Genomic DNA, 14,665 nt, shown 5'->3' with positions numbered 1-14,665 from the left:
CCTGTTGAAATTCAACTGCAGGAAGTTTTGGTCCATCCATCTCTGGATGACATGAATGTGGTCATGAAGAATCAATACTCTGTTCAGATCGTTAGGGTTCAAATAAAGGTAAAACTGCATATCGTCTGCATAAAAACGGTAGGAAATATTGTTCTGGCTGATGATGTGACCCAATGGTAGCATATACATATAAAACTGTATAGAACCAAGGATGGACCCTTGAGGAACCCCACAATACACTGGGTGAAGAAAAAGACACTGGGTGGACAGAAGTGGAATAGTTGCCAATTGCGACAGAGATCGTCCCATTAGAGAGGCACAAGACAAACCATGTGTATGTGCATTGCAAAAATGTATCAAAATCTCTTTCAAACTGTAATCTTTCATTTCTGTAATACAGAAATGAAAGATTACAGTCTCTCAGTAAATCTGTATCTTACGTAAGATATTCTTGATACTGAAATAACATAATGTAATAATTTATATGTTACATTATATGTTACAAGTGGATCACCATATACAGACACGTGTCGTGTTATAAAGTGACCTGTCACTGATGACTCCATAAGAGATGGGATGTTTTTTAACTCATGATGCAGTGATGCATTGTTAGTTAGTTAAGCTTTTTGTTTTTAATCAGAAGTCTCATTGAGATCAAGACCTCTTTTACAAGAGAGACCTGAGAACAAATTAGATATATACAACATCACAACAAGATGGTTCAGTCACACAAAGCAGTCATCATACACACATATACAAAACAGTTACAAATCAAATTAAAATTAAAAATATCTCAAATATGAATATAACTTCAAAGTCCATAAGAGGAATGTGTGTCTCTAAATTCTGTTTGTTTTGCAGTTAATTTGCGATGGGCATGGTACCGGAAAACAAATATGGTTTCCAGCAATGAGATTAGAATTAGGATCCTCATTAGCTGATGCAGAACATCCGCTACTCTTCCTGGGGTCCACACAAAACATAAAAGCATGACAACAGATAAGACACTTACAGACAAAACAACCACATGAAGATGAAGATTACACATGAGATTGTAACTGTGCTACACATTTTCACAGTCTGTTCAGTTCATACTTATCCTATGAAAATGTAACCCCCCTTTTTGTTATAGTACGGCATTTCTGTTATCGTAAAAAGTGACATCACACCTTTTGAGTTAGGTTTTGGTTCAGATTTCAGGGTTTTGGGTTAGGTTAAAACATTTTGGTGAAGTTTGGGCTGAGTTATTTTGGTTTTCGGCTAAGGTTTCTTTTATTTACAAAAAAACTGCCCTGGTTGAGTTCACATGTTCTATGATTTCTCCTACAAACAGTGATAAAAAGATGCCATTCATGATTCATACACTGAACTATGAATTTCCTGTAAGATTAGGCTCATATGTGCAACAGTCATCATTATGAATTGCTGAAAGTCTGTCTTAAAATGTTAACTACAGTATGTCTATTGAGCTCAAACAGACTGAATCTATGCTGCCATACTGATTAAAGACATAACATTTATTAGGAAAATATCAATTTTTTTAAATAAAGTATTTAATAAAGACTCAACAACTGCTAACACTTCTTCCAGATATCGTCATCAATTATTAATCATTTCTCACTAAACACACAAACAGTAGAAAAGTTTAGCATCAACTGGAGTCAAGTGAAGACACTGTAGGGCAGGCTCTAATCAAGTCTCTGTGGGGTAGAAAATAGATGAAACATCATTATTAAAGCATGTGCACAGAGTGGAGATGAGTTTTGTTTTTGAGTTGACAAGTGGTGATCAGAAAGTCATTTCTGTGTTTTAGCACAGACCTTTACATTAATCTGTGGATGTGGCTTTCCAGGAAGTTTCAGATAAGCCTGCTATTGTTTGAACTAAGGGCGTGTCTTTTAGTGAGCGGTGAACTGTGGTTAATGATTTATCCAGTGATAGGAATCTTTACTGCCATAGCAGTTAGACCTTGTAGTTCCCATTTAAACTACATCAAACTGAAAGAAAATAAAGTTGCACTCAGCGAGGAGGATGCCCTCATAAAACAAGATAGTTTCCACAGTTCTCGTATTCTAGAATATAGTATTAAATAAGGATCATTTATGCAGTTTAACCCTGTTAAACCTTCTTAAAATGAATACATTTAAAACAGGACTATGATAACCCCAATACATTTTAGACTTGTTTGTTTTATGTTTTATATTAATGTAACATCAAACACACAAATACAATACAATAAACTTCACTTTGCTGATATTTGGATAGTCACTTCCACTGAAAACTAAATAAATAACAACAATAATAAAAAAAACCCTGTGTTGTCAGTGGGAAAATATCAAATTAAACTTTTGCTTTTAAAAGCTGAAGGGTATGGGGACCATACCACTGCGGACATTTTATTATTTCTGGGAATTTGGGGTTTAATGACCTGCTGAGGAGTTTACACCTGGTTGTTTTTACAGTATGCGTGTCATATTTGAACATTTATCTCTACATTTGACAGTGTTTAGGGTAAAATAAGAAAACAGTCATTGAAAAGGTTTGGTATTTTTCCACTAGAATAAGAATTTTCCTGGCCGTGTGAAGAGGCCTTTAAAACCGCCTTTCGATCATCACTAAGGGACATGAGGTTTACAGAACATCTTATTGCACTGCTCAAAATAAAGAAAATGAAAAACAATGATATTAGAAATGTTTGCCCTTTTGGGGGGGGCTAATAAACGTTTTCTTGGTTGGATGGGGTCACACTGTTACCTCAGCTACAGCTATTGTTACACGTGCAGACCATGGAAGTTGAATTGCCAAATGTTTAAATAGGCCTATATGGGTCTAAAAATGTGGATTCTTTGTTGAAACACCATTTCTAAATCCAGTTTGTGTTATGCAGTGAGTGCGGCCTCACCTGTGGGTGACACTATATAGGTGAAGTCTCTGTCGTTGTGTGCGGCATCTCTTCGTCAGCCGCCACTGAGGCAGTAGTGTATGGGGTATCCTCCCGCGGGGTCATCGTTGCCATAGCAACGGCCACCTGCTCCGCCGGCAGGGCTCCTGGCGCCGACCTCTGCGCGCGGGCCGCGCGGGCCTCCGCGCGGGCGCTGGACGGTCCTCCGTTCCTGTGGAACGAGCTCCTTATGCCACTGGACACGCGGCTGGAGAGACGCCTCACCGCGCCGCTGATGCCGCCCTTATCCTTCTTCAGTATTCCGACATCGTCCTCCAGCTCCGCCGGGGGCACCTCGATGTTCCCAGAGTACCAGAACACCCACCAGATGAGGCTCAGAAAGATGACGATGGCGCCCGCGTAGATGAGCAGGTCGTAGAAAAACACGTTTACAAACACCCCGATAAGAAGTACGACCAGTCCCACAATGTCAAACGCTACTGCGAGCCAGAAACAGCACACACAGCGACCCAGACCCCGGTAGACTGGTTCCATGTCAGCATACAGTGTACGCCTCCGAAGAGACGCCGAGGTCTCGGACAATAACTGCGGACTTTACGGTGCCTTGCGCCGTGGCATTGGGTTTCAGAGCGGCTGTAAGGTGAGCCAGGTGAGGCGCTCAGCCCCGCTCAGGTCGCCGGCCAGAGGAGGGGCGTGGTGCCCACAGGAGGAGGGGCTGAAAGCAGCACCTGGCCGGTAAGGGCTCTCTCTTTCTTGCCATATTTGATTTAGCTGCATTTTGTTTGGCATGAGTGTCACCCAGAATGTCTTCCACACGTTTTGGCACTGTCCTTCTTCTGAGTTATTGACTTGAATGCCTATCTGAGGAAGAAACGTGGAAAGTTACCTTCCGTTTCACTTTCAGCAAGGCTGATGAATAAATATGAATTAAGCCAGTAAAAAAGTGCTAAATGTGTGGACTGGGTCTTCCAAGTGTAATATACAGTGACGGATAAAATAACAAGAGCATCTGTTAATACAAATAAGGGAAGCACACGTGAGTGGTGAACTAAAAGAGACTTTTAACTGAAATGAATTTGTTTTGACAGATGTGACAGCAACACAGACACTGGCAGGGAAACCAAGATAATATGAAATAAACTATACAGAAAATGTAACACATGGTGCCGGGGAAGAGGGAGTTTCCTGATGGCCTCCAGCTGCCCCCATCCAAGAATCTGCACAACACACACACAGCAACAACACACACACAAGCCCTGGCAGTCACACGGTGGCATGCAATGCAGAGCAATCGTCATGCAGGAAATAGACTCATCATGTCAAATGTAGGTGTTGGCTGAACTGTTGTTGAAGTGGTTTGCATGTCAGCCATCACAAAGGAAATCCATCAGCCATCAGCTGTGCTGAAATCAGTCTGTTCCAACACCAAACAGGAAGTAGTTTCAACAGTACTCAGCCTTTGCATTTATAGTATGGAGGGTTTTCAGGGCCGAAACTAAATATAGAAATACATAAATAATTATATAATAAAATGCTTAAATACATGAAAAAATAAATAGATATTATTTAATGCTTAATAAAAATACAGTTATATAATAAAATGCCTAAATAAATGAATAAATAAATAATTATGTAATTTAATGCTTAATTGCCACCATAAATAAATAAATCACAAATTAAATGACATTAAATATACAAAAGGTACATTTATTTGTGTATTTATTTATTAATTTATATATATTTATATATTTACACATTTGTATATGGATTTATTTATTTACCTACTCATTTATTCACACATTTATTTATCTTTTTATAATTGGATTTATTTATTTATATATACTTTCATTTATCTATAATGTAACTTGCTGCAGGAAATACATGAATGTGTCAACTTCATCCATCAAAAGTCGGGGGCGGGTTAAAGCCTCTGATTGGCGAATGAACAGTGTTGCAGACCCAGCGGGCTCTACCAGTCCATGGAGCTCTCTTTGATCCGGGTATGAGTTTGCTGCCAGAAGAAGGACGGCCGGCTCGAGCAGCGCTGCTGTTGCAGCTCGGGCTGCCTTCTTCTGGCCGGCTGGTCGATTGGTTGGTTGATATGCTCGGGTCCGACCAAATTCTCATTGGTCAGAAAATCACTGGTGTTACTTTCATAAGGAGAAAGGCTCTTCTTAATGCATTACTTTGATGGCTGGGAGGGACACATGCAGACGTGGGTTGCGGTCCAAAAGTCTTTTTTGCTTCAGAAGGTTCCAAACTGAGTGAAATGACCGGGAAGTATTTAAGCGTGATAGGAGCTAGTCGAATTGTCTAAATTCTAAGGAAAGGTGCTTCAGCGCTTCCTTTCTTGTCTCCTTTAGCGTAGGACACACTGCACCAGGGTTGGTACCGGCTGTCTCTGATGTCAAACTTCAAAGCCGTCAGTTTTGCAATATTTTATGGTGTCTTACTGTTTATTATGTAGGTTATCTGCTGAACTTGCCGTTAGCATGTTGCGCTGCAAATGTGGCTACTCCCACTCCCGATGTTGGACTGATGTTGAGGGACCGTTAAAGAGAAACATCTTAATCTAGAGATAACGTGCAGATTGTTTCCCCCCATCGACCAATCGAGGAGTAAGAGTAGGTAGAATATCAGTCGACCAACATTTTCTTTGGTTGTAGAAAAGGTTTCAGTCGTAGTCATCTGGACACTGTTTTCAGAATCAAGTTACCCACACAGAAACAGAGCAATGTAGTCTACTCCATTCAGTGCAGTGAGGAAAACTGCAAAGAACGGTACATAGGCGAGACCAAACAGCCACTACACAAAAGACTTCATCAGCACAGACGACACGCTGACTCGGGATTACAGAGCGCCGTGCATTTGCATCTAAAAGCGACAAACCGCACATTTGAAGACAGTGAGGTGAAGATTCTTAGTAGAGAGAAGAGTTGGTTTGAACGGGGCGTCAAGGAAGCCATTTTGTGAAGAAAGAGAACCCCTCTTTGAACAGAAATGGTGGTCTGAGATTTAATCTGCCCAAAGTCTATCAGAGTGTATTAGCACCTTGGTCACGCCTATCACATACTAATCAGGCACTTAACAGTGATGAAGTAGATGCAGCCAGAAAACAACAGGCCTGATTACTGATTACTGGGCCATCATGGAAACTATTAGGTCAGTTTCAGGTGAAACTAGGCAGGTAAACAGCAGACACTCAGGTAGACTCCTCCCTGAGGGCGGGGCTTAATCAACACAGAGTAGCTTAAATTTCCAGTTCCCGTCCAATTTTTTCACAACTGAGAATGACTTCCGGATGGGAGCCGAAACGTCTTGATTCTGAAAACAGTGTCCAGACGACTACGGCTGAAACCTTTTCTACGACAGAACACTCCTGGACGAATGAGGGACTACACCGTCTCATTTTCTTTGGTTGGCGACAGCCCCAGCTGCAGCCCTCCATCATATCGGCCTCAGCCTCAGTTGCTGTGCTATCCCACTAACACAGCTTCATTCATTTCTGAGTCAGTTAGGGCCGATATCATGGGAAATAGGGGGGCCAAGGGGCCAAGCCCCCCCTTACGCCCCTGTCCCACATTCTTTTTAAGTCGAATCACTGTATCCCCACAAATGCCCCTATATTGCAACACTTATCATACTTATCACTTAATCATTCCCATTCACTCTAGACCTTAGGTAAAATAGAGCAGGCAAACATAAATCGGGAAGAATATTTATATTTGAATCCAGTCACAGAGTGAATGCACAGTGAATCTAGGCCTGCCTCTCTGTACTGTAACACAAAGCACAAAGCACGCCAGATGTTATGCGCATTCACGCACGAGGCGCAGCAGCAACTGCACCGATTATTTAAATCTCCCGACACGCTGCCAGGATCGACACACACACACACACACACACACACACACACACACACACACACACACAGTGAAATAGTTTGGAGTAAAGCAGTGGAAAAACACGTATTTCAGAAGCTAAAAGTTGAACTGTTCCTCTGGACACTTTCCTCTGTCCCGTCAGGTTTTACTTTTGCTGCTTAAATGTCCCGCGATGTGACATTACTGCGCGCGTGGAAACGTTTCAGATGACTGACAGCAGCCTCTAATCAGAAAAGTAAAACACTCTTACACCAACAATAAAGAAAGCACCTGGAAAGCTTGCGCTGCTCGACATCATTTAAAAGGCACTAGAGCCTGCAGGGACCGGTACAGGTGGACACAAATGTCCATGCGGGTGGGGGTCTCTAAACCGGAGAAAATCCTTCGTTCGGGGGTTGGGAGTGGATGATTTACGCCTACATGTGGATTCGGATGATGTCAGAGCCGAGCTGCACACGCTGTAGCAGTGTTTGATTATTTAGGCTAAGGTCAAGGGACAGCCGAGAGGACGTGTGTGAACGTGAAACCAGTGACCAGAGTAGAAGGTTGGATATGGGAAATTATTTTTCGTGGAACTTAATACTGCAACGGAAGCTCAGGTTCCGGTTCAGGAAGCCCTCAGTTCATCTAAAAAGCAGAGGAATTGGCATTTGCCTCCGTCTGTTCAGCCACAGCAAGAGTTCATTCACAGCCGCCATCTTGAATTAGGCAAGAGCAGCAGATTCAAGATTTATTTATTTTGCTGTAGCAAGTTATACTATGCATAAATAAAAGTATAAATAAATTAAAAAAATATATAAATAGATAAATAAATGGCTGAATAATTATATAGTATAATAGTTAATTAATTAATACACAAATGAATAAATAAATATACAAATAAATGTAAAATGTATATATTTAATGTCTCATAAAATTTGTGATTTATCTATTTATGGTGACAAGCATTCAATTCCAAAATTCTTTATTTATTTATTATTTAAGCATTTTATGATATAATTATATATTTGTTCATTTATTTAAGTGTTTAATTATATATTTATTAATGTATTTATAAATGTAGTTTCGCCCTGAAAACCCTCCATAACAGCCAGCTCTGTACATATCCACAGGCTGAGATATAGCCCTAAACCACTGCACATGCTCCAGCTTCCGGCTTTATGGGACACACACCTTCCGAAAAGTTACAAGTTAGTCTTTTCCCAAAAGTCTCGATGATCCCCAAGACTTTTGGGACAACACTCTGGGGACTGACGAGACAAACGTTTTTGGACTTTTGGACATGTACTTCCAGTACTTTCCTTTGCCACCTGTTCACTGCTGACCCTCTTAACAGCCTCTGCATATGACACTTTATTCAGAAGTGCATCCCCCAAAATTCTACTCTGTGATCTCCTCCACAATTACAAGATTTAACAGTCAGATCTTTCCCACACGTTCCAAATGTGTGATTGCTTCGACATCTTGCACATCTTGCTTTCCTTTGCACTGGCTGCCAATAAGACCCATTGTGTGATGCTTAAACACGTCTAAGTGCTGGCAGAATGTATTCTTTCACTGGGTAACTGAAGAGACCAAGCGTAACCTTGCTTGGTATAATGTGCTCAAACTCAGTGACTACTGTCAGTGTCTCAGTTCTGTCTCCATTTCTTCCAGTAGAAGCATCTAGTACTTTGGCTGCTTTCAGTCCTGTTTTAACACCATCTGTTGTCACAGATAATGGGATTGCAGAAATGACCCCTCTGTGTCTGACAGTTGAACAGTTCTTGAGTTTTTACTTTCTTGCCATCCAAGTTTTGACCAGAGCGTCTTGCTGTTCTTTACTCATTGCATGTACAAGTATACGGCTACTTCATCACTTTTCCTCCCTCCTTTTCTAGAGCTGCTATGAGATGAAAATGCTCAACAAACACGATTATTACTTTCCAATCATTGCTTTGCTCTTCAGCCCTCGTCTTGCATGTGCCTTTGCTCTTTTCACAGTTTCATCTGACTCTGCTCCTGAACTTCTGAAATTACTATTTCCCTTTTTCTTTCTTTTGAAAGACACTGTCTGCCACTCCATACCTTCACAATTCCACCCTTCATAACCGCTTCCAAAAGTCATGATGGTTCCATTCACGATATAGTCGTTTGTAGTTGCCCGCCGAGTCAATCACTCCACCTGCCGTCTCCACTTCCTTGTCTCTCCCTGGTGCAGTTTGACATCTCAACACAGTGGTGTATGTGCACTGGGACATGAGTTGCCCCACAACCTCCCACTTTCTTGGCAGTATGTGCCGTTTTTAAAATAAAAATAATAAAATGATGTCAAGAATAATTGTCCAGATTTACAGTTTAGTTATTTGATTAAACACATTAATTTAAGAATATGTAACGTAGCCTATAGGCTAAGCACAAAATGGACAAAACCAAAGCCTTGAAAGACACAGGGACCAAGACAATTCAAGGGCCACATTAGTATCAAAGCAGGACACACCACTTTAAGGTCGTCGTGTCAGCTGATATTGTGCTTTAGTAGTGGATATTTCCAAACAAGCTTTCAATGAAATTAGCACACACCAACTTTCACAAGTTAAGGGGCCCCAGGGCTCTCGTATTATTTTTTGGACAGTACATCACATTATACACTGTGTGCAAAAACAACACAGCGTTTAAAGCCCACTGAGGAGATCCTGAATCATCACAAACTCTAATTCAGATGACGTTTGAGACAGGACGTCCTTAATTCATCAGTCCTGGCATTCGGACTTGGTATCTCATAATTTTGACTTAATAAATCACACATTTCACTTAGTATCTCATAATTTTGATAATTCCTAACTTTTTACCCATTTTTATTTTTCATTCATTTATTTTCCTGGTGGTAGTGATCAGAGGGTTGTGAGTGCTTAGATCACAGTTAACTGTAAATCCACGCAGGAGCCATTAAACATGCAGCTGTGAAACCAGAGAAGGCCACATTAAAAACAAAGTGTAGATGTTCATTATCCCGATATGGGCTGTGCCTCCGTCTCGTGGGACACCCAGACTGTAAAAAGTGCCTTACAGTACACCAACTGAAAAGTGCTCAGCAGAGCACACTTCTCAGCCACTAGAGGTCAGTGAAACAGTGCTTTCTCAGCCTGCTGTTAAGGAACCTTCTTCCTACTTTTCCCCCTTATTTTCTTTATTTTGTATTCTAAGTATATTTACCACCATAATAAAAATCCCTCTACAGTCTGTCTGTAGTAGATAAAATGTTAAATAATTGAATGTTATGAGAGACCTGGTTGTTTTGAGATCGACAGCATTTCCATTCTAAAATGTAAATACAAATAGCTGGCTAAAGTCCATGTGACCAATAAACATCTGTGTGAAACACCGACGACCTTTTTAATCCGTCTCGCTCTCTGTCAGTCCGATCCTGTGTATGCTGACCAGGCACTTTACGATCCTTTGCTGCACGTCACAGCTCACAATCCCCATTATTAATGCTATTAATAGCCAATAAGCTATCAATGGTTCGTTTTACTCACACAGTGATGCCAACTAACAACTTCAACACCAGTGGTGGAAGAAGTATTCAGATCTTTCACTTAAGTTTGGTGTTATTATATTTTTACTATTACAAAGTAAATAAAACTCCATTACAAGTAAAAGTCCTGCATGCAAAATGTTACTGAAGTAAAAGTATTAGCAGAAAACTCTTTACAGTATCAAAAGTAAAAATACTCTGTCCTTTCAGATTGTTATACTGTTACATATTGCATTGTTTTTCTGGTTTGTTTACATGTTGCAGCTGTGGAAAAAATATTTAGATATTTTACTTTTTCAAGTAGCAACACCACACTGTAAAATTACTCCATTACAAGTAAAAGAACTGTATTCAAAATCTTGCTTAAGCAAAAGCACAGAAGTTGTGGGTTCGGGGGGCAGACAGCAGCTCCACAGTTAAGAGCAGGCGTAAGCCTTTCCTCTGGGATCAAGCGTAGAGTCAGGGCTGGCCTGGGTGCCTCGACTTCTTCAGCAGGTATCTGGCACTCGTAGTATGCTCACTCGTTGCAGAAACATGGTGCGGTGTAGACCTGCTCTATAGGAAAAGTGCAATGAGGTAACTTCTGTTAGGAACGGGCGCTATATAAATAAAAGTGAATTGAGGCTTTTAGCAAAAAAAAAAAGTATTTAAAGTATCAAAAGTACTCATTATGCAGAAGGGGGCCATTCAGTGTTCTATTATTATATTATTGAATCATTATTATTAATGTAATAACACACTATATGCTCGCTTGCTGTATATGCTTTTAAAAAAAAATATATATATAGTTTTTAATGATTTGCTTACTAGAGAATATGGTAAACTCCATATAAACAAATCATAAAATACAGACTGTGTGAAAGTTCTTAGTTGTAGAATGTAAACAACCGACAAGGTCACAAAAAGGAGATTGAAATTCTGATTTCTCATGTGAAAAGTAACTAAATAATAGGCCTGACTACAATACCAGCTTAATAAAGCCGAAACCTCTGCCTCATTAACCTATGGTTATTAGACTAGACACTCCTCCTGAGCTCCCGAGTGCTTTCAGTGCGGTGTGCCTCTCGGTGTGCCTCTCGGTGAAAAAGCTGAACTTCTCGTCCACACAGTTGTAGGAGGCCACATGCTTAGAACTCCTCTCTCACCGTCCTCGCGCTGCGGTGCGGCGTACGAGCTGCTGTGAGCGCGCGCGCTGAAGATGCAGTGCGTATCATATCGCGTGATGCCGCAAAGCCGCGCGGCGTCCGCGGGAGTGGGTGGATTCCTGTGTGGAGGTAAATGCGTTCAAGTTGACGGTGGTTTGGGATTTCTGACTTTACTGATTGTAAAATACAAATAATACGCAAAGCCTGTATAACCTGACGGCATTCATATGCAGCGGTAAAACCGGCGGCTCATTCGCGAGTTCCTCCTGTGACGGAAACTTTAATTCATCTGAATGAGTTAATGGATTTGCACTTAGGAGGGGGTAATTGTAACTGACGCGGGGATTAATGTCAGGAGAGCTCGTCTAAGCCGGCAGAAGAAGCGGCGAACAGCGCTCCGTTCTGTTACCGAGCCACACACAGACATCGCGCTCCCTGCGGCTCCGACAGTGTTATGCTCGGTGGTGAAATCAGCAGTCCACCACGACCAGTACAGAAAACCGGCTTTCTCTCTTTCACATGGGCGAAGACGAGGAGCGGTTCTGCGCCCAGACTCGCCACGGAGGAAACGGAGGAAACGGAGGCAGCGGAGCGTCTCTGGACCCGGACAGAGAGAGGAGGTATGCGGAGCTGTTCAAGCAGCTGGACTTGAATGAAGATGGCAGGGTTGACATCAATGAACTGAGGACCGGACTGGCAGCTCGCGGTTTACACCGGGGAGAGGCAGAGGAGGTGAGGCAACGACCGGGGTTATTAGGCTGATGCTAGGACACACACATACACACACACACACACACACACACACACAGCTCCAACACATAGGCTAAACCTCCAGCCAACCTGTCCCATTCCCATCTGCTTAGTGGCATGCAGGAAAGAGACATGTAGTGGAGTGGTGAACTAATATTAGGCTTGCCTATAGCAACACAGTCAACTATATTATTATACATATACAAAAGCTACATAAAAGCTATATTTTGCTGTAGGCTAGTCCAATATAAGTTTAGATGCAAGAAACAGAAAGGTAGCAGAGAATGTTACAACATAATAACATCTTAAATCAACTCACTATATTAGTATATTGAATCTCCCTAGTGGCAAAAGTTGGTCCTTTAGGCTACACTAAAAACCAGTACCTGGTGTTTGTCCTCTGGTTGTGTACAGTAGGCTATGCCTCAAGTTGAATATCGAAGAGCTGCAACTAACTTTAAGAAGCTTGAGGTTGCAGGCTGACCCTTAGATCTAAACTTTTACAGCAGTGTGTGGGAAGTTTCTTGGATTTAAAAAAGTCACACACAAAAAACCCTGAATATAAAGCCTGCTCTGAACTAATGGAGTTGCTTTCTGCCTGGAGAATCAACAACACTGCCATTTTATAAATCGAGCAAGGTACCTGAGGTACAAATCATAAACAGTTCTTAGAAACAGAGCGATTCACTTTGTTGTCAGATGCCTAGCAACACTGGTCTCACAAATTCAACCACCTGAATGCCAAAGCATATTGTGAACTCCACTTCTCTTTTGTAAAACACAAGATCGATTTAAAGTTGGCACATTCCACAAATGATAGAGTCAAATCACGACTCTGTCATTTGTGTAATCTGTCCTTTTGCAATGTTCATAACTCAATTTTAACTTCTTATAGGATCACAGAAAACACAAGAAATGAAAAAAGTTAGATAATCTTCAGTTCATCTTGGAATCATAAAGAGAAAGAAACAATCATTTTATTACATTATAATATGATCCTAACTATTATGTAATAAAAACATTGAGAGGTCATTTGTATATTTGGTTTTCATTTATTTTAGCTTTGTAAAGTTCCCATAATGATCCAGTTAAAAGAAAAAGTAAAAAGTAGATTTGTATCTGTTAGGATTATTTTTCTTCTTGTTCTTCTTATTGTGCCCCAAACGTTTCTGGGTCTCAGAAACTGTAACAGCTACAGTTCCCAAACTCAGCAGATAGGTTGGAAATCTCACCCACAGGGAGCGGTTTGCAAGCGTAAACTCACATTTTCATCTGTAGTGCAGCCAAATCATTTCAATTTCACCATACGTCCTAGAGAGCTGACGCTTTTTTCAGCATATCCACTGATGTGTGCCTCACTGCAACCTATGATCAATTTAGAAGTCCATCACTCTATATTTTTCAAAATATGCCACCTATATCTCCACAAGTCTTCATTCAAATGCCACCAAAATTGACAGACATTCTTTGGATACTAGATATCAGGGGCGGACTGGCAACAAACAGCAGCCCGGGAATTTGCTGTCAAGCGGCCCCAATTTGATTCACCAAATTCGAACTGACACAACATGTTTGTCGATCAACGAATCATTCATTAAAAAACCTTCACAATCTATTAATTTGTATTGTTTGTGTTAGGCTAGTATGTAAAATTATCAAACTAATTTCCCAAGGTTTTCCTCCCCATGTTTGGGAATAAATATTTAACAAATTATTCATCATTTTTATTGCTGAGCTGGCTATTAGGGCTGTCGATTATTTTAATAATCAATTATTCTACCGATTATTCCATTGAGTAATCGGATAAGAAATACTTTTGCTTTATTAAAGTGCAATACTAAATATGCAAAAGAGAAAATAAGACAGGTCTCTTAAAATGAACAACTATATGGTTTCCTTTTTAGAAAAATCTACATTTTCATTGCATACAATAATATTATCTGTCAGAACTAAACCCATTTAGTGCCTTTAAGTGCCGTATTACATTCTGGGTTTTAAAGACAACATGTTCTGAAATGCAAAAACAAACAGCTTTTGTTTTAAAAAGGTACAGTGCCTTGCGAAAGTATTCGGCCCCCTTGAACTTTGCAACCTTTTGCCACATTTCAGGCTTCAAACATAAAGATATAAAACTGTAATTTTTTGTGAAGAAACAACAACAACAACAAGTGGGACACAATCATGAAGTGGAACGAAATTTATTGGATATTTCAAACTTTTAAACAATTTTATCTTCCCTGTCCCTGCTGAAGAAAAGCAGGCCCAAACCATGATGCTGCCACCACCATGTTTGACAGTGGGGATGGTGTGTTCAGGGTGATGAGCTGTGTGTTTCATCTGACCAGAGCACCTTCTTCCACATGTTTGGTGTGTCTCCCAGGTGGCTTGTGGCAAACTTTAAACGACACTTTTTATGGATATCTTTAAGAAATGGCTTTCTTCTTGCCACTCTTCCATGAAGGCCAGA

At 40.7% G+C, this 14,665-nt stretch overlaps 2 protein-coding genes across 3 annotated transcripts in view; one reads left to right on the top strand and one right to left on the bottom strand.

Annotated features, from left to right (window-relative positions):
* Positions 1–609: 609 nt before the first annotated feature.
* si:dkeyp-72e1.6 (transmembrane protein 238-like) lies at positions 610–3,442 on the bottom strand. The gene is made up of 2 exons (XM_044182676.1): positions 2,903–3,442; positions 610–1,700 (listed from the first exon to the last, which is right to left on the bottom strand). Exon 1 carries the CDS (start codon positions 3,434–3,436, stop codon positions 2,915–2,917), a length of 522 nt encoding a protein of 173 aa, XP_044038611.1. The 5' UTR covers positions 3,437–3,442; the 3' UTR covers positions 610–1,700; positions 2,903–2,914.
* Positions 3,443–3,508: 66 nt separating this feature from the next.
* Positions 3,509–14,665, top strand: part of LOC122869543 (calcium-binding mitochondrial carrier protein SCaMC-3-like) — a 65,372-nt gene continuing 54,215 nt past the window's right edge. Inside the window, exon 1 of one of the 2 annotated variants that reach the window (XM_044182671.1) lies at positions 3,509–3,637. Coding sequence is in view for 1 of the 2 variants with exons in the window: in XM_044182668.1 (XP_044038603.1) it covers positions 11,968–12,180 (213 nt within the window). In the remaining variant the exon portion in view is untranslated. Of the gene's footprint in view, positions 3,638–10,857; positions 12,181–14,665 lie in introns of those variants that run through there. The other variant, XM_044182668.1, reaches the window with a different exon arrangement.

Source organism: Siniperca chuatsi, linkage group LG21, assembly GCF_020085105.1.
Source record: "Siniperca chuatsi isolate FFG_IHB_CAS linkage group LG21, ASM2008510v1, whole genome shotgun sequence".
NCBI classification, from domain to species: Eukaryota; Metazoa; Chordata; class Actinopteri; order Centrarchiformes; family Sinipercidae; genus Siniperca; species Siniperca chuatsi.
This window is presented reverse-complemented; position numbering and strand designations above follow the sequence as displayed.